The sequence below is a fragment of the Lepidochelys kempii genome, chromosome 2 (genome assembly GCF_965140285.1).
Source record: "Lepidochelys kempii isolate rLepKem1 chromosome 2, rLepKem1.hap1, whole genome shotgun sequence".
Taxonomy (NCBI): domain Eukaryota; kingdom Metazoa; phylum Chordata; order Testudines; family Cheloniidae; genus Lepidochelys; species Lepidochelys kempii.
This window is the reverse complement of record NC_136381.1, coordinates 72,415,255-72,441,403: the sequence shown is the minus strand read 5'-3', so window position 1 is coordinate 72,441,403 and position 26,149 is coordinate 72,415,255. Positions and strand designations below refer to the sequence as shown.

General features: G+C 38.9%; 1 protein-coding gene across 14 annotated transcripts in view; it reads left to right on the top strand.

Moving 5' to 3' along the window:
* SNTG1 (syntrophin gamma 1) overlaps positions 1-26,149 on the top strand; it is a 525,702-nt gene that overhangs the window by 357,708 nt on the left and 141,845 nt on the right. For 12 of the 14 annotated variants that reach the window (XM_073331218.2, XM_073331225.2, XM_073331234.2 and 9 more), the window contains 5 exons: positions 145-247; positions 1,676-1,758; positions 8,106-8,234; positions 11,159-11,289; positions 16,725-16,854. In XM_073331218.2, coding sequence (XP_073187319.1) covers positions 145-247; positions 1,676-1,758; positions 8,106-8,234; positions 11,159-11,289; positions 16,725-16,854 — 576 coding nt within the window. The remainder of the gene's footprint in view (positions 1-144; positions 248-1,675; positions 1,759-8,105; positions 8,235-11,158; positions 11,290-16,724; positions 16,855-26,149) is intronic. The other 2 variants (XM_073331227.2, XM_073331233.2) reach the window with 2 other exon arrangements.

Below are 26,149 nucleotides of genomic sequence, written 5' to 3'. Positions count from 1 at the left end.
TTCATGATTTTGTTTCTTTTTTTATGTGTCTTGTAGTAAGTCAGAGAGCAAATATGAGCTGTGAGAGATAACTTGGGTTTTGTTTACAACTGTTACTGTCTTTTTTAAAAAAATGTATTGATGCCTTCTCTATTGAATCTTCAGGTTCAGGTTCTTCGGAATGCTGGAGAAGAAGTGACCCTAACAGTGTCCTTTCTGAAAAGGGCGCCTGCTTTTCTCAAATTGCCTTTGAATGAAGATTGTGCCTGTAAGCATTTGTGATTAGCCACAAGAAAATTCTATTCATTGTTCACGTGAACCTCTACCGTTAGTTTCCAAATTTCCTGTGGATGGTCAGTAATTGGCAGGAACTGTTGCAGCCACTTTTGTGGCCTGACTATGAACTTTTAATATCACCAGGTGCTGTGTTGACATTCATTGCAAGCTAATGCTATCTTTGCTGGAGAAACAGGAGGCAATACTCTCAACTGGTGTGAATCAGCATAGCATTACTGAAATCAGTAGGGCTACACCAGTTTACACGAGCTAAGGTTTGGGCCCAAAGTATTTAAAGATCCTTCTTTCAAACATACAATGGCATTGAAATTGGAACGGTTTATATATTCTAAATGTAAAACTGAGATTGCACATTTATATTTTAAGGTCTTATCTTCTCAATTTAAATTTCATTCAGGGGCTTTAGTGGTGATATACCTTCAACTCTGAGCTCAATAGTATTTTGTTTTAGTGCAACAGAAGTTTAGTTGACTAGCCCCAATGGGCATCTGAAAGATGTGTATGGAAGCAGCTGCCTGCTTCTAATTATAATACATTATAATTGTTGGTACACCTTTGTAGATAGCTACAGTATATCAGTGCCGGTCTATATGTGTGAGTATGTCTTTATTCACCTCTGCTTTCTTTCAACTTCCTTTTTTCTGAAAGTGTGAAGATAACGTTTAGTTTTTAATTATGAGAACAAAAAATAGTTTTTAGGTCTAAAACCTATTGTGTGTGTGTGTGTGTGTATATATATATATATATATTATGTGTGGGTGTATGAAATCTGTTCTAAAATATTTTAATTTATTTGCATAGATTCATGATCAATTCCTTATTTCTCACAAACTTCGTACAGGCAATGTTTTTGTTCGCAAACAGAACTAATCAAAATATTTTCGAAACTTTTCCATTGAAAAACAGTTGTCTTGTCAAAACCAAAATGTTCTGTGATACATTTCCTTTTCAGTGATTGTTTTGCACGAAGGTTTCTCAGGTCTAGGAAGAACTCTCTTGCCTGCTTATAGGCGCTGTCTGGAATGTACAGTGAAGCAGAGTGGGGACTTGAACCCTCAGATCCTAATCCACTTCCTTACCACTGGGCTATCCAGTGAGAGTCTCTCTCTGTACTAATCAGAGTGTGAATGATTAAAAGCTAATGCTCACAGTAATACTTTGTGAAAAATCCATAGGCTTACTATTTGTGTCAGTATTCATTGGCTAATTTTGAATAACAAACACATAAAAATCAGTCTGTGGATATTTCACAAGTAAGAAGAGAAACAAACAAACTGTTGTCTGTGAATAGCTTAGTTGTACCCATGACAGTGCTTAGGACAAAAATGTAACTGTATGAATACAAATTCTAACATCCTGTAATATGGGACAATGTTATATGCATGACTATTTTTATTAGGTGTCCCTAGTGACCAAAGCAGTGGCACATCATCTCCCCTCTGTGACAGTGGTTTGCATCTCAACTACCATCCCAACAATACGGTAAGAGATTGTTTTACCTTTCAGTGCTAACTCATTAATGAGGTGATGGATAATATCCCAGAAAAGGCATGGGAAAAGATGGGGGTCACCTAAATAACACTGGATTTAGTTGGTGAATAAGAGTTTCCTTTAGTCTTGGATATACCTATAGCATTTTTGACTCATCCTGTTCTGAGGCATCCTATATTGATTTTCAGTTAAACTTGTCTAAATGTATAAACCGGTGAGCTAGAGACTATTTTTTTTTTTGGCCCTTTTTGAAGAGTAACTGCCAAAGAAACAACATGCAGCATGGTATAATTACCATGAGACACACACAGAATATAAAGGAACGTCAGTGTTATATATTTAGAGAAGTGGATCTGGCAGCTCTTCCACTGCTGCCTTAATTAGCTACTAGTGAGAAAACAGATATTTTGAAATTAGAGAGCATTCGTATTGAATATTTGTATAATCAATTAATTTGTGCCCCTTGCATTTCAAATGCTTCTTAAAAAGTAAGGGTAAGAAAACTTTCAAAGTCACTCCGGATGTTGCTGAACTATAAAATAGTTACAGCTGGTTGTGAATTTGTCAATTAAATGGTTTTCACCAGAAAATGCTGATTTGTCAATATTGAACCTTTTTGAAGGAAAAGGTTCGTTGTGACAATTTTTTTGGTTTTGAAAAAAAAATGAAAAAAGTTTGAAACTGTCAAAACATCCCATTTTGACCTTGTTGAAACACAAACATTCTGATTGGGAGTCAAAATTACTTTTCATTTCAAAATGTATAGGCAAAATATAAAAATTGAAATTCAACTTTTTGAAATTATTGAAATGTGTCATTGACACAATCCAATTTTTTTCCAGATTACCCTCCCAGTTCCCCACAATCATTTTTGAAAATTTCCATGGCATGGGAAAACAGTTTACAAGTTCTAAAAATAATCCCACAAAACATACATAGCGTATACAAAACAAAACATTTTCAGTATTTACTTTGTATTTATATTTTAACACACAAAAATAGAGCCTATACCTTGAAAATAATTAAAAATACTACTGAATTCTGCCCCCCACACACACACACGCCAAGAAAGCAAACCAACTACTATATTCCTGAGAAAAGAAATGTCTCCCAAAACAAAATTTCCCCATCTCATCTCTCTTGCTAAGCATGAAACATAGATATCTGTCTCTTGTCCCCCTACACTGAGCTAAGTGATGTGGCAGAGAGCTGCTGAGCCAAGGAGAAACCACTAATTACAGAAGGCAGTTAAGTAAAATCTTCTCCGTTCTACAGAAACCTCTTTGTGACTCACCAGTGCAGAAAATGGGACATGGACAGGAATGGTGGAGATAATGAGGCAAATTCTCAATTGGAGGTCAATGAAGCTATGACAATTTATACCAGCTGAGTGTCTGGCCCTATGTACCTTAAAAATTCTATGCAGAGATTGAGAATATAATTTGTTATGCTACTTAATGAATTTAAACTATACCCCTTTTAAGAAACACGCAAAAAGGTACACTTAAATATTCCACTTTATGAAAGAAAATCTTCTTTTGATTGTACCAGAAAATGAGTTTTTAGAAGTGACAACGAAAGCATGGTTTGAGTTCAGCTGAAGGTTTGGGAGATGGTCCAGAAGAGTTCTTATTTTATTTGAAGAAGGCTGCCTAGCTCTAATTACTAAGGTAACCAAATATAAGCTCAGTTGACTTGGCTACACAGTTAGTGCACAGCAAGCCAAGGTGTGAATGTACAGCACTCTAGCCTGCCGCACATGCTGTGTGGACGCTGCTACTGCACACTAAAAGTTCTATAGTGTAGTCTGACATACTGCTATTTCAAACTGAAGTAAATCAAGGCATGCTAGAGAATGATTGGTGTACAGTACCAAGGTCCACATGGCTTGTCAGTGAGCAACAGGCTACAACACTGTACATTCACACCCTGGCTTGCCGTGTGTAGCCAAGTCAACTGAGCTTATATTTGGTGACCTTAGTAATTAGAGCTAGGCAGCCTTCTAAACCTCTACATATGCAATAAAATATCAGAGTTTGAATTGGAAAGATAAGTGCTTATGTATACTCCATCCTCAAGCCACAGTCAGCTGGATTCTGACTTCACTGGGTCTCTGCACTGACAAAAAAGGCTGCCTCCATGAATTATTTTTGAGTACAATTATGTAACCAAAAAAAAAATCTACATTTAGTTTCACTTTCATAATAAAGAGATTGCTCTACACCAGTGGTTCCCAAACTTGTTCCGTTGCTTGTGCAGGAAAAGCCCCTGGCGGGCTGCGCCGGTTTGTTTACCTGCCGCGTCTGCAGGTTCGGCTTATCGCGGCTCCCAGTGGCCGCGGTTTGCTGCTCCAGGACAATGGGAGCTGCTAGAAGCGGCAGCCAGTACGTCCCTAGTCCCGCGCTTATACATTATTTTCTGCAAATAACCCCGGGGTTATTGGAGCATTGGGCACACTGGATGAGATACACTACATATTGTAATAGGCATGTGTAGGACCCATGTATCTTACAAAGTGTGTTGTGGTGGTATTGATCATTGTAGCAGTGAAGATATATCTGCTGATTTTTCATCTGTTCTGGTGGGGTTTGATGCTGCTTTAAGTTGGTGTCTCCTGGCCTGTGAGGAGTTTGCTTGTGATGATGAGTTTGGAGATTGGGGAGTAGTTTTGAAGGCCAGAAGAGGGGGTTCAAGAAAGATTTCTTTCAGGCTAGGGTACACATTGAGTATGGGTTATAGTTGTTTGACGATACCCTGTATAGGTTCCAGTTTGGGGTGATAGTGACAAGTAGGGGTGTGGGGTCAGAGAATTTTATTTCAGTATTAAAGCAGGTTCTCTCGGGGTAGTTGGGTGGCCTGTTCAAGGATATAATCTACTTCTTTGGCGGAGTGTCCTTGTTTGGTGAAGGCAATTTTGAGTGTTAATGTGCATATCCTGGACTTTTTCCTCAAAGCATATTCTGTGGTGTCTGAGTGCCTGGCTATAGATAACACATTTATTGGTGTATTTGGGGTGGTATTTGGGGTGGTTGCTGAATCTCTGAAGGAAGGTGTGGTGATCCAGAGGTTCTTGTATATAGTTGTCTGTAGGGTTCCATTGTTGCAGCTGATAGCGGTGTCCAGGAAGTTGATGTTAGTGTGGAAGTGTTTCAGAGAGAGTTTAATGAACAGGTGATGGTTCTTGAAGTTGTGGTGGAAATCTATGTTGAGAACAAAATTTATTACAGAACCAAAGGATATGAAGAGAAGAAATTCTTTAATTGGCTTCACACCAGTGCTAAGATCCTGGGTAACAAATGAGGAATTAGAATTAGAAATTCTCTCTAATTGGTATTACTGAAACCTGGTGGGATGATTCACATTACTGGAATATTAAAATCAATGGTTGCAACCTATTTAGGAAGGATCAAATGGTTAAAAGAGGATGGGGAGTGGCACTCTATGTAAAAATGGTATTACCTGTTCCCAAGTCACTCATAATTCAGAAGAAAATTATTTTTAATGCTTATGGATCAATATTCTAATAGGTAAAGCACATGAGGAGGGTATAAGTTTTTGTCTGCTACAGATTACCAAACTTCACTAGAGAACAGGATGACCACTTCTTATACACCTATCTGGAATTTGTAGAGAAAAACAAAGCTAAATGATCATGGGTTACTTCAGTTTGAGTGACGTATGTAGGAGGTTTCATGCTACCAGTACTAAAAGATCCTTGTAATTTTTAAACATTATACATGACAATTTTCTAACTCAAGAAGTGTTACAACCAACTCAGAGGAATTCTTTATTAGTCTTTGTCTCAACAGATAAAGAGAAACTGATCACAGAACTGAAAGATTAATGATTGCTTAGGTTCATGTGATCATGACTTGAACACATTTATAGTGTGCAAACAATATATATAAAATACTTTGTGCTTTAATAGGCCCAATTTCACAAAACTGAAAACAATTATGAGCCAAATCATCTGAGAGAGATAACTTAATCACAAAAATTTGTATGATAATTGGGAATCATTTAAGAACACCTTAGGAGATGCATATAAAGCAACAACCCCAAAATCGAGGAAGAAGGCTACACTGGTTAAAAAACTGACCTAGTTTAAAGGGCAGGGCATATTGTGACAGGGTCGGGCCAGATGGCTACAGGAGAGTGATAGAAGACAGATATATTAGTCCCAAGTTAAGCAGGTCCCTTTTCCCTGGGTAAGGTAACAGGGGCAGTTCTGGAACAATCAGGAACATGCTGGAACCAATGAAGTCAGACAGGCTAATTAGGACACCTGGAGCCAATTAAGAAGCTGCTAGAATAAATTAAGACAGGCAGGCTAATCAGGGCACCTGGTTTAAAAAGGACCTCACTTTAGTCAGTGAGGGGCGCACAAGGAGCTGAGAGTGAGAAGGCATGCTGCTGGCGGACTGAGGAGTACAAATGCTATCTGGCATCAGGAGGAAGGTCCTGTGGTGAGGATACAGAAGGTGTTGGGAGGAGGCCATGGAGAAGTAGCCCAGGGAGTTATAGCTGTCACACAGGTGTTACACGAAACTCTGTAGACAGCTGTGGGCTGGAATCCGGAGTAGAGTGCGGGCCCGGGTTCCCCGCATCCCCCCAACTCCCTATTGGATACAGGAGGAGTTGACCTGGACTTGGCATCCCACCTAAGGGGAAGGTCCCTGGCCGGCCCCCCACCCACTAAGTGAACCAGCAGAGACTGTGGGGATTGTTCTCCTTCCTTTTCCTCATGCTGGCCAGTGATGAGGTTAGCTGAGTGAATGGCAGGTTTGAGCCGCTAGCAAAAGTGGCCAAACTGAGGGCCGCTGTGAATCTCTGAGGGACGGACATTGATGCAAGCCATGGCTGCCCAGCAGGAGGCTACCCGTGTCCAGGCAGCCGTTCAACAGGAGGCAGTGAGGCTGTAGCAAGAGACTAATCACCTACTGATGGACCAGGCTGCTCAAGACCGGGCTATGTTGCAGGAACTGGTAAACTGCCCTTACAGAGCTGAACCGTGTCTGTGATGTGACGCAGATGATTTGGGCCAGCAACTGGCTGCAGAAAATGACGTGAAATGATGATGTAGAGGCGTACCTCCTGGCCTTTGAGAGAACAGCCCTGCGGGAGGCTTGGCCCCAAGAACAGTGGTCTGGCATCCTCGCTCCATTCCTGTGTGGGGAGGCCCAGAAGGCCTACTATGATTTGCCTGAAGAGTCTGTGGCAGACTACCTCCAACTGAAAGCAAAGATCGTGGCCAGATCTGGGGTAACAACCGCAGTGCGGGCCCAGTGATATCATGAGTGGAGGTACCAGGAGAACAAAACCCCGCAGTCCCAATTATATGACCTCATCCATCTTTCACGAAAGTGGTTACGAACTGAGTCCCTGAGTCCAGAGGAGATACTAGAGCAGGGGTCGGCAGCCTCTCAGAAGTGGTGTGATGAGTCTTCATTTATTCACTTTAATTTAAGGTTTCACGTGCCAGTAATACATTTTAACGTTTTTTAGAAGGTCTCTCGCTATAAGTCTATATATTATATAAGTACACTATTGTCGTACGTAAAGTAAACAAGGTTTTTAAAATGTTTAAGAAGCTTCATTTAAAATTAAATTAAAATGTTGATCTTACACCGCCGGCCCGCTCAGCCTGCTGCCAGCCTGGAGTTCTGTTCACCTAGGCCTGTGTGCGAGTTACGCACACAGAATGGGGCATTGATGCACCTGGTATTACATTCTGTGGCCCTATGCCATGGTATGAATTATATCTGGACAGTCTCTATGTAAAAGAGTAAATGGACACAAATCAGACGTCAAGAATTCTAACATTCAAAAACCAGTCGGAAAACACTTCAATCTCTTTGGTCACTCGATTACAGACCTAAAAGTGGCAATTCTTCAACAAAAAAACTTAACAAACAGACTCCAAGGAGAGAGTGCTGAATTGGAATTAATTTTCAAACTGGATACAATTAACTTAGACTTGAATAAAGACTGGGAGTGGATGGGTCATTACACAAAGTAAAACTATTTCCCCATGTTTATTCCCCACCCCACCCCCCAGCTGTTCCTCAGATGTTTTTGTCAACTGCTGGAAATGGCCCACCTTGATTATCACTACAAAAGGTTTTTTGCCCCGCTCTCCTGCTGGTAATAGCTCACCTTACCTGATCACTATCCTTACAGTGTGTATGGATAGTTTCATGTTCTCTGTGTATATAAATCTCCCCACTGTATTTTTCACTGAATGCATCCGATGAAGTGAGCTGTAGCTCACGAAAGCTTATGCTCAAATAAATTTGTTAGTCTCTAAGGTGCCACAAGTACTCCTTTTCTTTTTGCAGATACAGACTAACACGGCTGCTACTCTGAAACCTGTCATTAGGAAGGAGGTGACAGAAATTGATGGGGTCCCTGTGGAAGGGAAAACCCAGGGACCAGGACCCTACTTCATAATGAAAAAGCATCTCTTGGTCTGCTGTGGTCTGATAAAAATATTTTTGACTTGGCTACATTTTTAAAACACAAGTTTCTGCCTGCATGGAATATGCATAATGATAGGGGTTCTTTCAGAAATGAACTCCTTCCATTCTATTGGCACTATACATGCGTACACAACACAGACCTCTATTTTTCCATGCGAGTTACACACACAGAATGGGGCATTGATGCACCTGGTATTACATTCTGTGGCCCTATGCCATGGTATGAATTATATCTCATTCATAATTACCAGAGTGTAACTCTCTAGAGTAATACAATGAAAATGTTATATTTAATAAGAGCATATTGAAAACAATATTAAGCAGAAGTAGATTCATTACACATTCATTATGCAATTAGCAATTAAAAGGCTGTTTTCCCTGAGTAAATTATACATAGGTATAACTTAAAGCATATTGGGTTCTTGGTAGACAGAACGGACAGTGATTTCCTCAGTGATATGTAGGGGTAACAAGGCCCCCTGCGTCATTCAGGCACAGGTTAAACATAGTATGTGATTATGTGATACAGTATAGCTTTAGGACGTGATCGCTGTTGTTAATCTTGTCTGTGTATTTCCATTATAACCCCTTTTTCATTCATAACTTTCTGAAATGTTCACCAGGTCTGGGGTGAAATCCTGGCCCCTCTGAACTAAATAAGAATTTTGCCATTGACTTCATTGGGGTCTGAATTTCACCTCTCTCAGCTTTAATGGTGTTGTAGTTTTTGTTCATTTGTTTGTTTTCTGTAAGTAGTTCTGCCTTTTTTGACTAAGAAGGGAGTGGGGAATAATATGTGTCTCCCATTTATAATGTTAATATAATTAAGTTATTAATTATTTATTATTATTATTATTATTATTCGTGGTAGTAATAATATCACAGTGGCACCTAAAAATCTCAAATCAGGGATTTATGTCCCATTGTGCTAGGCACAGCACAAGCACTAATTAAAAAGACAATGCATGCCCCAAAACTATTCTTCAGCATTTTGGAAACAACTGAAGAACAGAGAGTAGAAACCTAAAATTTGACAGTAAAATTACTGTTGTAGAAAATTGCCTTGGGGTGTTCTAGTAAAATGTGTTGTATTCTGCAGGTCAAGGGAGCATATGCAAAACACATGTACACATGTGCATGCACACACATTGCAAACTGTGAAGATATTCTCTTTGCTTTCTTTTAATGTCATTTTAATTATGTCCATACGATCCTAGAAATATAGGTCTGCAAGGGACCTTGAGAAGTCAACAAATCCAGCCCCCTGCACTGGGGCAGGACCAAGTATACTTAGACCATGCCTGACATGTATTTGTCCAACCTGTTCTTAAAAACCTCCAATAATGGGGATTGAAGGAACAGAAATGGACACCATGTAGAGTCAAGCACAGGAGTTTATTACGCACAGCGCTGGAGGAGTGTCACTTTGCTTATTTGGCTCAGAGACACTGCAAAACAATTGATTACAATAGATTATATAGAATGCTCATTGGGCGGAGAGAAGTGATGGGGTGGGAGTCCCCAAGCCCCTGGATAGGTTCTAGCAGCAAGACAAGATAAGCACAATAAGACAATGGTCTAAAAGATTGCATAATGGCTCCACCCATGGTTTAGATTAACATATTGCTGATACACAGGTGATTACCCTCAAACTATCTCTATTAAAGTATATAGGTTAAATCCTAATTTTGGGGTCCAGGGGAATGAGGTAGCAGCTCTCACGGTTGATCAACAGGTACATTCCTGGAGATTTAAAGCAAAAAAGCAGTAATTAGTATTTAAAAATAACAATTGTTTATAGTTTTACCCTTGCATTTCTATGGACTAGGATTGGCATACATCTGTGAGGGGAGGGTGTCATTACTAATGTCAATCATGTTAGGCCTCTTCCCAAACTCTGTTCTGGTGTCTGAGGGGTATTGTACCACTATCTTCTTCCTGCACCAGGGAGTTAACTTTAAGACCCTTCTCAGCGCTTTGTGTGTTTGTAACTCGCGATAAGGACACCCAATTACGGCTCACCCTCTGGAGTCATGCTGACTCTGCTCATCGACTTGAAACACACAAGGTTGTCTGTCTACCCCAGCTTTCTCTTAGCCATGTATTGTTCTTTGTTAGCTAGCCCTCATGCCCCAGGCCAAGTTGTGGACTTCGGGCCTATATTAAAAGTTCTGAACAGAAACTGTGGTAAAGATTTTTCATCCACAGCAATGGATTTTGGCCCTTCAGGGATTCTATGCATTCCTTTGGAAGCCTATTACAGAGCTTAACTGCCCTTATAATTAAAATGTTTTTTCCTCTAATATCTAATGTATATGTTCCTGGCTGCATATTAATATAACACATGATAAGTGGGAGGAATATGGTGACCCCTTGAAATATAAGACATTTTACAATTTGGTACTAAAGCAATTGCAGGTTGTCAAACATGAGAATTTCAAAATATTTATGAAATATCGTATGATAAGCCTAAATTGTGGCATTTTGAATAGCTACTTTTATATTCAACACTTCAAAATATTGTCCTTTACCTTTGAATTTTGAACACCTTCCTTGGCTATTCATTGCAATAACATGATTCAGTAACATTTGATTCTGTTCTTTTGTTTTCCCCAGGCTTGTAATATTCATTTCTATAGTTTACAATATAGAGCATTGGTTGAGGGGATGGCAGTTGTTCGCAGTTCCTACAACCATACTTGTTTCAGTTTTTGTTTTGCAATCAAAAGTGAAAAAAAAAGAAGCGTGGGATCACTCCACAGCTTACTAAACCTGATCAAATAGAATTTTCAGGAAAGATTTTATTACATAAAACAAGGCACCAAATACTTGAAGGAAAAAAGTCTGTCTCTCTCTATGGTAGATGATTATGATGAAGGCCAAAAATCAGAAGTGTTTAAAATTTCTTCCAGGATACGCTATCATGTTCCTCATGGCCAACATCACCAGGGCATAGGTGGGAGAAGAGATGGTGTGATCTCCGATTAATCCCGCTCCTTCATTCCCGTTTTTCCCAGTACCTCCCAGGATCAGACTTGTGCAGGTAAATAAGTATGTATGTTTGAAATTTGTCTTGCTTGTGGATAGATATAATCTTAATGGTAACTTAGTAAATCAGCACTTCAGTTGAAAAGATAAATATATATTTCCCCATAGTCATGGGCCATAGAGCTGCTTGATTGTTCAGTCCTCTGACTACTTGTCTCGGTTTAGTTTAATAATCATTCTACTGTTGATCATGGCTCTCAAGCCAATTTTAATAGACATCAGCAAGGAAGTTAAAAAAATAATAGTTATACTTGAAAATCTTCCCAAATATTTTGCATTCAAGTTGATTTTTGTTCAGGAATCTTATAAAGCAAGCTTAATAAGCTCATCATTTTAATGGTCTGAACACCTAGATATCATTGCTTTCAGTTCTGCCAGCAACATACAGCAATAGACATTTTCTAATAGGTGTCAGTATGAGTTTTACTCAAGTAACTAAGAGGCAGCTGTGTACATGCACACTTGCCCAGTACATGTCCATACTTCAGTCTGCCACCTGTGCCTCCAACCAACTAAGACAAAATTGTTCTTAAGCATTTAGGAATCACAGGAATTAAACTACAAAACTCTGATGGAAAAAGTAACAAATCAGTTACCATGTAGATTTCATGATTGGCTGGTATTCCTGACTAGAACTGAGCAAAAATATTTTTTTTGGTTCATTGGCTAAACCAAAAAAATGTGAAAAAAAAGGTTGTTTTGGGTCAAACAAAATATTTTCCTGTGTTTTCAGGTGGTTTTATTTTTTTATTTATTTATTTTGTGTTAAATGTAGGCACATTTTTAAACAAAACATCATTTCAAAATGAAAAATCGAAATGTGTTGTTTTGAAATGTCAAAATGTTTTGACTCTCTTGGAAATTTTTTCCCCATTGCTTTTTCTTTTTTCCTTTTTTGCTTGCTTTTGGCTGAAACAATTTGCCAAATTTTAACTGAATTTGCCAACAGTTTCAGTTGACCCAACTGTTTGATTTCACCTCCTCTGTTCCTGACATCAGCTTCATTTACTGTTCTTCGGCTTGGTGTAGGAAGAATGAGGACTACATCATACCCTGACTACTCATTACTAGGTAGTGATGGATGTTGAGAGAGAAAGAGAATTTTAAAAATGGGAATAAAATGGGGACAGGAAACTTCTCTGGGGAAATGGAAGGCATGTCATTACTTCGGTCAAATTTGAACACTGTTTTGCTGTAAACTCAACTTAAGGTATGGTCTTCACTACCCGCTGGATCGGTGGGCAGTGATGGATCCAGCAGGGATCGATTTATCGCATCTAACGTAGACATGATAAATTGACCCCTGAGCGCTCTTCCGTCGACTCCTGTACTCCAGCGCCACGAGAGGCGCAGGCAGAGTCGATGGGGGACCGTCAGCAGTTGACTCACCGCTGAAGTTGTGTAACTTAGATCGATCCCCTCCCCTCCCAAGGTAGACCAGGGCTAAGCAATTGACTTCAGTGAGGACTACTCACATGGTTAAAGTTAAGCACGCATGTAACTAGTTGTTGGATCTGGGGCCTTAAAGTTTAATTTTGAACACTGACAAAATACAATTATATTCTATTTGTTTTGGTTCTAACATGCATAGACTTATGGAGTTCATACTTAGGTATAGCAGTTTCTTTTAAGAAAGTAACCATATATCTGAGATTTAAATCCAGCCCATGATTTCCAGAAAAGAAATTTATGAGTATGTCTAGGTCAAAGTAAAATAATGTTATGTGTTTTCATCCTAGAATAATTGCACAATCTCCTGTATCCGCCTATATTAACTATGTAATATGAACAATTAACTATGTAACATGAACAATTAACCCAACACAATTTATATGGAAGAAAGTTGAGCTGGCAATGAGAAAAAATTATGTTTTGGTGGACAATTGTTTAAAAACAACTTTTAGTTGTGTTGGGTAAGCCAGATTCTGGCCCTTCTGATTACTGAAAATTACTCTGGAATACAATAGTGTCTCAAAAGTGTTATCAGAAGAATGCAGATAAATTCATAATAATGATTGAAAACACTGAAGCTATTGAAAGCAATATTAATGAGAGGATATTGAAAACAATATTGAGTAAAAATAGATTCATTGCACATTATTTAATTAGTAATTAAAAGCCTGTTTTCACTAAACAAATTGTATTACATGATGTCTTTTTATGTCTCAATTAGTTCATATTTGTGTTTTGAAAATATAGAATGATATATAAGTATTAACTAAGTATCATTATTGTATTCATTATCATCATCATCATCACTTATCTACTTGTAATGGACCACTTTATGCACAGTATTGGAGAGGAACCTTCTAGTAATTTGAAGGTTAATTCAGGACAGTGTTCAAAAAGACTTTGATATGCTTTCAATTGTTTGGTTTTTTTACACCACCTTTTAAAAATGTTACTGTACAGAAATATTCTGTTTCATACACATGCTCACATTTATGATTACCCAAATTCTTGCACACAGCCTTGATAACATGGATTAAAGTATAAGCTAATCAAAGAGCAACATTTGCAACATACTAATACTTTAACCTTAAAATAAAGCCACATGCTGCCAGATTTATGCTTTTTGACTTATTGATTTAAAACCTTCCATGAATTTCATGCTGCAGAAGCCCAGGAACTCAAATTCTACTCAGGCAACTAATTCAGCAAGAAATCAACTGGCAGACAGAACCAATGTTCTTAAATATTTTCTGTACCATAGAATAGAAAAACATGGTGCAAACCAAAGGGTATTTCAAATCAGGTTTTTTCTTCTATATATCACAAACCCTGAGTTTGATTTATTTGTGTCTACGTGATCATGTATATGAACAGCAAAGGGATTCCAACTTTTCACTGGGGTTAAAGAAGAGATTGTTATCATCTCAACATCCCCAGGCCTGGAGGAGAGTCCTTTATCTGATGCTCATTAAGCTTCAGCCAGTAGAAGGCCTTGGTTTTTTTTGTTTTTGTTTTTGGGGGTTTTTTTGGCTTAGGAAAAGCTGCATTTACTCCCTGATGATAAGAAAGGGGTCAGAACTGGCTTCCCTGAAACCAGGTGGTCAACCTTTTTATGCGTGTGTATGCATGTGTTTGTGAGTGAGTGTGTGTATCCCAATATCCTGCTGAAAAGGGACTTTTTCCCCTTGTCAAGAAGGAATTTCCGATTATTTTTTCCATGCCTAAAAGAGAGTCAGAACTTCTCTTTGACTCTGTTTTGGATGAAAAATCCTTTGCCTTTTCCCTCCTTGCAAAGAAGAAATAGGAAAATTCTATTTTCACCTTGCTAAGAAGGGACTCGGACTGTCTGCTTGCCAGGAGTCCTGAAGAAAACATTCTCTGCTCTAAACAGAGAATCAGTCTGTTTTCCTGAACATGGTCTCTGTTGAGTTTATGTGAAGTAAGGGCCTGACTTTCACAAGGGGTATTTACAGGGAAAACAGATGTGTCTTTGACCAGAACAATCCAATCATGGGAAGGGGGCTCAGGCTGGAGGAACAGGGCTTATATACAGTCCCCTGGATGCACAGGAGCCAGTAGTTTACCCTAATCCCCACCTTTTCCAACCTAAATGGAAGAGGAGAGAACCTTCAAGGAACTGCTATCCTTTTTTTTTTCTGGATGGTTCAGAAAGACTCCATGCCTTTGAGGTTATGATGGGGGCATTTAAAGGGAAAACAGGCATGTCTTTGACTGGCTCTGCTCTTAGATGTGGATGAAGGCAACAGTCACCCTGAATATGGGAGTTACTAACTCACTAAAACAAAGAACCCTCGTGTACTAGATATACAGCAGCTGGACATTCCACAGAACTATAATGCAGTTTTAAGAAGTAGAAAGAATCTTTACAAAATATTTTATGATGTCAGCAACTGATTTCATTACGTGAGACCCAATCTTCCTCTTAAGGATGACTGATTGTGGATGAGCTACTCTCACAGTACCTGACTGACACATGCCTAATTTTGAACTATGAATTTAGTGCTGAAGGATGGAGTTCTCACAGAATGCCAAGTTTGGGATGCAATAGTCTCCATGTGCTTTGCAATTTCTTGTTCTGGGAGATGAAATGAGGCTCGGCTTCGGTGGCTGTTAAACCAGAGACCCAGGAGCCTCCTATAGGCTGCATTCCAGAAAGGCTCTTTACTGAAGAAATTAAGTCCCTTTGTACTTAGTATACAAATGTTCTTTCTTGCTTTGTAATTGCCTGGCATTCAACTGCAGTAAATCAGTCTGTAATGCATGACAACACATTATATAACTGGCCAGATTAGGCTACTTGGAAGGCTTCCACTTATGTCAATAAAAAGGAGGACTTGTGGCACCTTAGAGACTAACCAATTTATTTGAGCATAAGCTTTCGTGAGCTACATCAGTTGCATCCGATGAAGTGAACTGTAGCTCACGAAAGCTTATGCTCAAATAAATTGGTTAGTCTCTAAGGTGCCACAAGTACTCCTTTTCTTGTTGAGAATACAGACTAACACGGCTGTTACTCTGAAACCTGTCACTTATGTCAATGAGTATCTCATAGACTTCCATTGTATTTAGTTTATGCTCAAATATTGCAGAAAGGTAATATGAAAAAAATCATTGTGGATCAATTTTGAATTCTCCAATCCTTTCATAAGTAGTTTAGAACAGGATAATTTTAAAACAAAAACTCTATCACTTATAGGAACCAGCATAGACCAATTTAGACACTAAGCTAACTTCATTTAAAGAATGGCTTTAAAATCAAAACTTTTAGGGATGAAATTTTTATTATATGACATTTCAGGAAACCTTGCTTTCAATGTTTGATAATGAATTTCTTACACTTATACTTTTTCACTTCATATAACAGTTGTTAAACTTCCAAATAATCCCAAATACAGTTGTATAAATATTGAATTGTTTTTAAAAATGCACCAGATATTCTCATTTATTTAGCTTCTGAGGCTATTCAGGTAAGTATTTTGAGGAGACTCTATGAACTGGAATTCTGAGGGGAAAACATTGTTCTATAACTGATGTAGAGGCATCATAAAATTTCCCAGAACTGAGCGATCATTCAGTCTAAGGGCCAACACTTTCAAACCTGGGTGTCTAAAGTTAGGCTTCTAAATCCATATTAAGAACTTAAATCAACTGCTTAAATACAGATTTAGGAATTTAACTTTAAATAGTCAGGTTTGAAAATGTTGGTCAAGATTTCCAAGCAACCATTCTTATCTTTGTAGCTCTGCCATCTATAAAAGTTAAATATAATCTCGATTGACCTGTTATTATATTCATTTTAATTAAAGTTAGATATATATAAAATGAGATAACTAAGATGAGAGTTCAGCAGTGGACCATTGTGGTTGAAAGAAAAGCTTTTCTACATGTGGTGTTAAGATGATATGTTAGAACAGATGACTTTTTCTGCTGACCTGATCTGTTATGAAATGTCTATAGGCAAAATGCATTCCAAATAATTGCTGTGGATGGAGTTTGCAGTGGAATAATTCAGTCTCTCTCTGCTGAAGACTGTATGGACTGGCTACAAGCAATAGCAACTAACATTTCCAACCTCACAAAGCACAATGTAAGTATAGATCAAAGTGGTTCAGTGGATTTCCAAATCATATTTGACCATCGCTATTGTAAAATGTCTTATAGGTTTAAGCATAGAATTATCTGTTCATAAACAATGCTTGAGATTTCCTCAGGGAAGTCAGCTCAGTCTATCATAAAATCAGACTTTTTGAAAACTCTTTGAAAGGGAAATGATTTTCTCCCCAGCTATACTGTCCACTTCTTCACTATCAGGATTATTTGCTTTTTAGTAGTACCTACGAGATTTAGAGAAACAGAGCTTGAAATTTAGGAAGATCAGGTGACTTGGTTATGCATGTCTGCAAGTAAAAAGTAAATGTTATTTTTATACATTTTGAAAAACAGAAATACATTTTTCCTTGTAAGTCCATTAGAGCAGGGATCATGCCTACCTTTGTGTTTGCACATCATCCTAACACACAGGTGTCCTGATCCAGGCCTCTGGATGCTTCCATCATATCAACACATAACATTAATAATGCATTTGTGCTTCATGCTCTTTACTTTATTCATGGTTTAATCTTATGTGAGAGATGTTTCATATTCTACTGAGGATACATTTAATGCAAAAGCTTTTCCAAACTACCTTACTGATAAAATGGCAGGGTATTTGTTAGATTAGATAGCATTTGTGTATCAACTTTTGCATTGTATGTTTTTCTTTACTCAAGGGGGGCAAATACACATGGGGCTAAACTTATCCATATTATAAGCCATGTAACTCACCAATGAACAATTCAGCCCATTGGGTTTTAATTTAGGTCCCATAAGATTTCCTTCCATCTGAATTACCTTCCCCTACCTGCTTCAAAATTTGTTTTTATTTCAAATGCTGGGAACACATTGAAGGTGATTTATATTCTAGTTGCAAAACTATGTTCCAGCTGGCAGCAATATGTAAAAGTCAGTGCATTGGAAAAAACATGATAGACATGAATTCATCCACCATCTGTAAGCTTCCATGCGATACAAGCCAAATTTCTTGGCTATTTATTCATCCCTGTAATGTTGTTGCTGCATAAGACTGCTAGTCTCACCAGGATCCTGACAAATGAGGATGCTCTTTCTTTCTGTTACGAACTTTAGATCATACTATAAACTATTTTTGCTATTTACAATAGAGCATTTGTTTTCTCATAATAATGCGTTGTTGCACACAACCATCTGGCATCACTTTAAATGGCTCTGATTATGCTGTAATCACAGCTACCTAAAGTAACTTCATTTTGCTAAAACATTGTGGTTACATGACAAGTCTTATTTCAATATTTTAAAATGAGCACAGTATATAATTCCACAGTAGATTCCATAAAACACTAGGAACAAATGTAGGCAACACTCTACAGTAAGAGGTAAATGGATAATTATTCCTTTATTGTGCAAATCTTAGGATGTTGTTTTAGCACCGCGGCTCACAGTGGAATGGCTTTAATTGAGGGTCTGTCAGGGTTTATAATCCCTCTGCGTAATAATTGTCTATATGTATATCTTGAAGTCCAGCCTGCCCATGGCCAGGCTGAACTCATGGGAAGTGATAAGGACTCTGTTATTTATAATGCGGTCATACTGTTCTTTAAAAAATATCAATTATCAGTAAGAATTACAGTTGACATCATACAGCGATGTGTGAATATACGATCATTTGGAGACACAGATATGAGGAAAGTAACTGCATTGCTCTGCACAAGGATCAGATGAGATGAGAGGTTCTTCTGATTCATCTCCATACAGAATGGATATTGACATTCACATACTGTTGCTGTTAACGATGTTTTTGCCTGAGAAAGATAAGACATTTAGTTGCGGTCACAACTGATTCTATTCTAACTTGACATGCAAGGCTACAAATGACAAAAAGGTTACAGGCCTTCCTATAAACGAGAAGACAAACAAATAGATATTTACTCTGCTGATTTTTTGGTTTGAATTACATTCATACTTACTCCTAGTGGTTGTGTCAGTGCATTTACCCTTTACTTTGAGGCACAGCACTGAGCAAATGTAAGTAATAAGGGTCAGAAAAGTCTTAATAACTCCTGACAGCCTCTTCCATAGAAACTGTGCGTGGCTGAAGCTCTGTTGGTTAGTGTTTGGGTACAGGTAAGGAACAGCGGGTCAGTGTAGCATGCTGTAGAATAATGGTCTGGCAGAAGTTAATACTTTTCTCAGCCAATAGAACTCAGCTGGAGAACTTTTAATTTATGACCCACAAAATGGCAGAAAGACCATTTGGTGACTCAAATCCCATAAACCTTTGCATGGGGGAGGATAAGGCTTTCCCCTCTCCTCCCTGCTTGCACAATGCTTAGTTTGGAGATGTCAGAAGCAGTGATCTGCGGCTCCAAAACACCTGGAAGCAGCCCTCTGGTCTCTTCTAACTGAGACCTGTGTGGGTGGAAGGAGGATGGGAAGCTGCCAGTTTGGATGCTGGGCAGGAGGGTGAATGTAAAGCTGGAAGTAGCAGGAGCATGAGGAACAAGCAAGCTGATCCTTCCTTCCTTTACCCAGGTTCCCACTGGGACTTTCCAACAGGAGATTTTGCTGTTCTCAGCAAGTGGGGTGTGAGCCACAAGTTTCTTCAGAACTATAGCTGAGCAAGCAATTGATATTTTCATTTAGTAGCAGAACTAAAAAAATCCAAAAAAGCCCCAAGTTGTTGAACCAAAGCTGAATTTTGTTTTTTCTTTCAGCAAGAAATGGAAAAAAAATAATTGGCATTGAATGATGTTTCAAATGTCATTTTGATTGCTTTTTAAAATTGAAACTGTTTCAATATTTTTGAAATTGTTTTCCTTATTTTTTTTATTCAGCTGAAACTATCTGCCTAATTTGACGCGAATTTGTGAATAGCTTTAGTTGCTCTAGAACTGGATTTTTGACTGAAAAATTTCACCCAGTTATACTCCTCACCTGGTTCTTGGTTGCCCTGTGCTGTTTGAGTAGTTCTGCACAAAGAAATGTTAACTTCTGCTCATTTACTTCTGCTGAATATCTACTCCTGTGGAGGGGAAGTTGTGTAGTTGTGTGAAGGTGGCAGCAAATAGCACCTTGGCTTTTAAGGGAACTGTGCTGTAAGGAGCCAAGGGACTGACTCAGGGGTCATGTTCTTTATGAGGACCTTTTGTGTCCACCACTTGCCAGGGCCTCAATCATCAGTACAGTATATTCTCGAGGGATTCAATCATTTCAGAATTCTGAATGACTTCAATGGGGACAGAATTTCAACAAAGATCATTATCAAGCTCAGCTCAGTTCAAAATAATTCTGTGGCACAATGAGCTATATGAGTGCTGCAACCACAAAAAAAAAGACAGAAGCTTTAAATCTTTGTTACAGGTAAATACAGTGCATCAGGTATCTGCCTAGAGTAGGGCTGAACAGTATGTTTGGTGGGTTATCCTCTGTGTCCATTTGTCACTCTTGCCCGTTCCTCTTTCTGTGAAATATTTCTACATAGTGTGATAGTATCTCTGCCATGTCTTTCCTTTCCCCTTTCATCATTTCCTTGAAACTCTTCAGCAAAGTAATAGTTTTGCTTATGACTGTTACCTTAGAGCTAGTACTTTACGATAAAATATTTTGTCAAACATTAACTCCAGAAAGACAGCTAAACCTGCGTACGTCATCCAAGAGATAAAGTGGTGACAAAAAGTAATTGTAAATGTACGACAGAAACGTGTATAAGATCTTGTGAGATTTACTACAGTATCTCAGTTTATTCAATGGGTAAAAACGGTGATATTGCACACTTTCCAGGTAAATCTTACAAGATGTCACATATCTGTGAAATTACTATGTCACAGCCATACTGCCCTGCAGAGGAAGAATGGCCTTGTGGTTAAGGCACTGGACTAGGATTCAGCAGATCCTGAGTGACCTTTGGCAAGTTATTTGCCTGTGTTTAAAATTCAATTGAATTCAATGGGACTTGAGCATGTTCTTGAAGTTAAACACAAGCTTAAGTGCTTTCCTGACTCAGCAACCTCATCTCTTTACCTCCATTCTTCTTTTGTAAATTGGGTATAGTTAGGGCAGCCAACCCTCCAGGATTGTCCTGGAGTCTCCAGGAATTAAAGAGTAATCTTTAATTAAAGATTACGTAATGTTATGAAACCTCCAACCACAACTGGCAGCCCTAGGTATAGTAATACTTTCCTGCCTCCCAGATGTATCTGAATCAGGCAGAGCAGGGACTTGAACCTGGCTCTCCCACAGCCTAGGTGAGCTTCCTAACCAATAGGTTATTGTCTATTCTGTGGGTCTTTCTCCTTCCTCTGGCCTCCTCTGCTCCCCCTACACCCAGAATCCATCCTGGACTTGGGAAAATCCTGACAAAAAGTGTGTCAGGAAACATATATATTTCCACAAAACATTTTGGTTTCAGTGAAAAAAATGCTTTCTAGAAAAGTTTTCAACCAGTTCTAGTTGACAGCCTGTAAGGAAGAAATGGAAACCTAAAGATGAATGTGGCCGGTCTGGAAGTGGGAGAAATGTTATGTACTGAATGATCCTAAACTTGTTATCTGGCATTTTCTACCAAGGCAAAAAGTCTGCACATTTCATGTAAAACAGGCTCTATTTAGTTTAAAGTGTTTCCAGCTGTCCCCCAAACGACATACATCTTTGTGACTCCAAAGACCTTGCGACCTCTTTCCCATCACCCTGTCTGTAATGGGAAGAAGATCCTGAAGGCCCTCTTTCCCATACTGTTTGCCCATTCCTGTTATGTTCCTTCTGGAAACATTTACCTCATCTGAGAGCTCAAAATTGAACACACTCGCAGTACAAAGATTGGATGTACATTTTTGTTTTCATAGTTTCTTGAGACACGATGACCTGACTGAAAGTTTTCATGCATGCAAAACACTCAAAATTATTTTAATCAGCTCCTCCTCCTCCTGTTCTTCCACTTCTTGTAAATGCTGGGTCATACTCAATCTGCCATTTGAAGACTCATGTTTTTGTGTCATTGATGTGTTCCTATGGTTTGCTTTTATTTGTTAGGTATTCACTTACATTTTCTGTAATTTGCTTTGAACTATGGTGTAATTTACACCATTTGGGATGTAGTTCTGACTGGTTGATCCAGATTTACATTATGTGCAGCCGCAGAGCAAAGGCATGAAATTCAAAAATTTCTTGATAAAATTACAGTATGTTTCACTAGCTTACCCAGAAGCCCTTTAATTTGGGCAAATAATACTACCAAGTGGGAAGAGTGTGCTTCTCACAATGGTGGTGCCAGGGAACAGCTTCAGAAAATGAAATGTAAGTGGCTATGCTTCTGCATCCATAACACTGTAAACTAGCTTTAACATTGTCTGGGATTAATGCGAACTCGCAGTAGGTCCAAGTGCTTTCATGAGTACTGCAGTTGTTATGTGTTCTAATCACAGTGACAGTGCAAGATGACAGGTCTTGGATTTGGAATACAGCTTTGATTTAGTCACTGTAGGCATTCAGGCAGCTCATGAAGCCCCATTTTTACCAGAGTTCGCAGATAGTATGCTTTTCATTTGCCCCTAAATGTTCAAATTATTTTTTCACAATATGTCCGTTTTTATTATGAACTAAAAGGAAAGAACCACTCTGCAGTAATGTTACTTATTAGTCTCACAGCTATTACAGTGTCACTTGATGTAAAATATTATCATTCATGCTTCCATATATTACTACAGCCCCAAACTACAAGCAGTATGAGAGCAAAACACATCCGTAGAGAGGATAAACTGAAAAAGCCTTGGGTTTTATTAAATATATCTTCAAACAGTAGAGCCATAATCTACCTCTAGAATGTTGTAAGCTTTAAAAAAAAATACATTCCATTGCCAAACCAGCTGCATTACACTGATGCAGAGGGAATACCTTTTGTGTTTGTTTTGTGAGTGTTATTTCAATTGTGCTGGTTCAGAGGTAGGAATAGCTGCTCCTTCGCTAGTATGTAGTCAAATGATAAATGGTAGTATTATGTGCACATTGAGCTAAAAAGAAAAAAGTGAGAATACTTTTTCTTTGGCCCCTATGTGGGATTTAAAGTATAGCGGTAAGGCTATTTTCCCTCCATTGTCTAAGTTGAATTAAAGTTTGTCTGCAGTTACTGATAGTCCAAATGCATATTCTGATTGGTTGCTAAGTCCTTTTAGATAATGCTCTTCCCACACAGCAACCCCCAGTGGAGCAGAGCTGGGACCTTATCACTGAAAAACAAAACCATAATCTCTAAACTCATTATATTAAATACTAAAGGGAGATTTAATGGGGAGAGGGACAAAAATGTTAGTACCAGCCTGGGAGGGAATGAGGAAAGGCAGCTGGGATTTTACAGAGAGGGAGTGAAGAGAGGGGGGAAAGTGATAATTTTAAATTACTCTTTCCTGCCAAATGGTCAAATTGACCTTTCAACAGTAGAGTGGGGACTTCTAGACAAAAAGAAAAGGAGTACTTGTGGCACCTTAGAGACTAACCAATTTATTTGAGCATAAGCTTTCGTGAGCTACAGCTCACTCCATCGGATGCATCCGATGGAGTGAGCTGTAGCTCACGAAAGCTTATGCTCAAATAAATTGGTTATTCTCTAAGGTGCTACTAGTACTCCTTTTCTTTTTTTGCGAATACAGACTAACACGGCTGCTACTCTGACTTCTAGACACTCACCCCAGTTTCAGTTGTATTGGGAACTGTTTGGTACTCCAAATTGAGTTTCTTGTAATAGACAGTGTTGAAGGTGACTGAATCACTAACTGCTGTTGATATAGTATCCAGGCTTCTAGGACTAGACGGAGAGAGAATAACAAAAATGCCTAGTTGTTATGTAGCACTCTTCATATGTAGGTCTCAAGACAAATCAGATTATACCTATTTTTTTCAGGTAGGGAAACTGACTACATAGAAGTTAAATGACTTTTAGTCCCTCTTTTCTCTTATTCCTCCAGGAAATATGTCTCCTAGTGATAGATACATTGGAAGTCTCATCCTTCTCCTCACTAACAATTTTAGAAAAAAAAAAGATTTTTAAAGGATAAATTAATGAGAAATGTAGCAATAAGCCACATCAGGGTATGAATCATTAGTAGGCTATTATTAGACTTCTTGGGGTTGAAAGTACTCTTTGCTTGGTCACCTACTACACGCGGGCTATAGATACCCACCATCGGTCTAGAAATTCAGGTGCTGTGGTGGCTTATTATTATTGTCAGATGGGCACAATGGGCAGATTCTCAGCTGGTGCATATCGACATAATTCTGTTTCACTGGAGTTAGACCAATTTACAACAGCTGGATATCTGCCCAATCACTAAAACTAATTTTAGACAACACAGAGCTGGAAGTGATAAACTGCATTTAATCTATAAAGGGTCCAATCTATAAAGAGCTATTGAATAGTTACTCATGTCAGCATGTCCCGCTAATATTTGCAGATTTACAAAAACTTCCTATGATGGGGCTGTCAAAGTTCCTTCCCCACTCTGAACTCTAGGGTACAGATGTGGAGACCCCCTAAGCTTATTTTTACCAGCTTAGATTAAAAACTTCCTCAAGGTACAAACTTTGCCTTGTCCTTGAACCCTACGCTGCCACCACCAAGCGTGTTAAACAAAGAACAGGGAAAGAGCCCACTTGGAGACGTCTTCCCCCCAAAAGATGCCCCTGAAACCCTATACCCCCTTTCCTGGGGAAGGCTTGATAAAAATCCTCACCAATTTGCATTGGTGAACCCAGACCCAAACCCTTGGATCTTAAGAACAATGAAAAAGCAATCAGGATCTTAAAAGAATAATTTTAATTAAAGAAAAAGTAAAAGAATCACCTCCGTAAAATCAGGATGGTAAATACCTTACAGTGTAATCAGATTCAAAACATAGAGAATCCCTCTAGGCAAAACCTTAAGTTACAAAAAGACACAAAGAACAGGAATATACATTCCATTCAGCACAGCTTATTTACCAGCCATTTAAACATTCCTGTTCTGTTCCCAGCAAAAGCATCACACAGACAGACAGACCCTTTGTCCCCCCCCCCCTTCCAGCTTTGGAAGTATCTTGTCTCCTCATTGGTCATTGTAACCTTAAGTTACAAAAAGATACAAAAACAGGAATATATATTCCATTCAGCACAATTTATTTTATCAGCCATTTAAACAAAACAGAATCTAACTCACATATAACTAGATTGCTTACTGACTTTTTACAGGAGTTCTGACCTGCATTCCTTCTCTGGTCCTGGAAAAAGCATCACACAGACAGAGAGAACCCTTTGTTTTCCTCCCACTCCAGCTTTGAAAGTATCTTGTCTCCTCACTGGTCATTTTGGTCAGGTTCCAGCTAGGTTATCTTAGCTTCTTAACCCTTTGCAGGTGAAAGGGTTTTGCCTCTGGCCAGGAGGGATTTTATAGTTCTGTATACAGAAAGGTGGTTACCCTTCCCTTTATAATTATGACAGGGGCGGATAAGCCCCACACTGGCAATGAGAGGGTTAAGAAGAGCCTGTGGAGCCAGCTGGCTCTGCCCCACAATACCTGCAGCAAATGTCAGGCATGGAGAGGGGGGTTAAAAGGAGAGGACTACACCAGTTCAGGGCTGACCAGGAAGGAGAGCAGAACTCTCCTTCTCTTGGTGAGAGAGAAGCCTGGTTGTAGGTCAGACACTGAGCCAGCTTGTCAGCCAGAGGAGCCACTGCTAGAAAGGAGAGCCAGACCTGGAGGGATCAAGAGAAGTATGGACTGTTTGGAGACAAGCCCTGAAAAGACCAATGCACACTTCAGTCCTACCCATTTTGGGGTGTTAAGGTCCAGAAAAAAATCCAGAACAAAAAAACACTACAACACAAAACAGGGTCAACCAATAAACCTTGTGTCATAAATATAAAGGGAAGGGTAAACCCCTTTAAAATCCCTCCTGGCCAGAGGAAAACTCCTCTCACCTGTAAAGGGTTAAGAAGCTAAAGGTAACCTCGCTGGCACCTGACCAAAATGACCAATGAGGAGACAAGATACTTTCAAAAGTTGGGAGGAGGGAGAGAAACAAAGGGTCTCTGTCTGTCTATATGCTGCTTTTGCTGGGGATAGACCAGGAATGGAGTCTTAGAACTTTTAGTAAGTAATCTCGCTATGTATGTGTTAGATTATGATTTCTTTAAATGGCTGAGAAAAGAACTGTGCTGAACAGAATAACTATTTCTGTCTGTGTATCTTTTTTGTAACTTAAGGTTTTGCCTAGAGGGATTCTCTATGTTTTGAATCTAATTACCCTGTAAGGTATCTACCATCCTGATTTTACAGAGGGGAT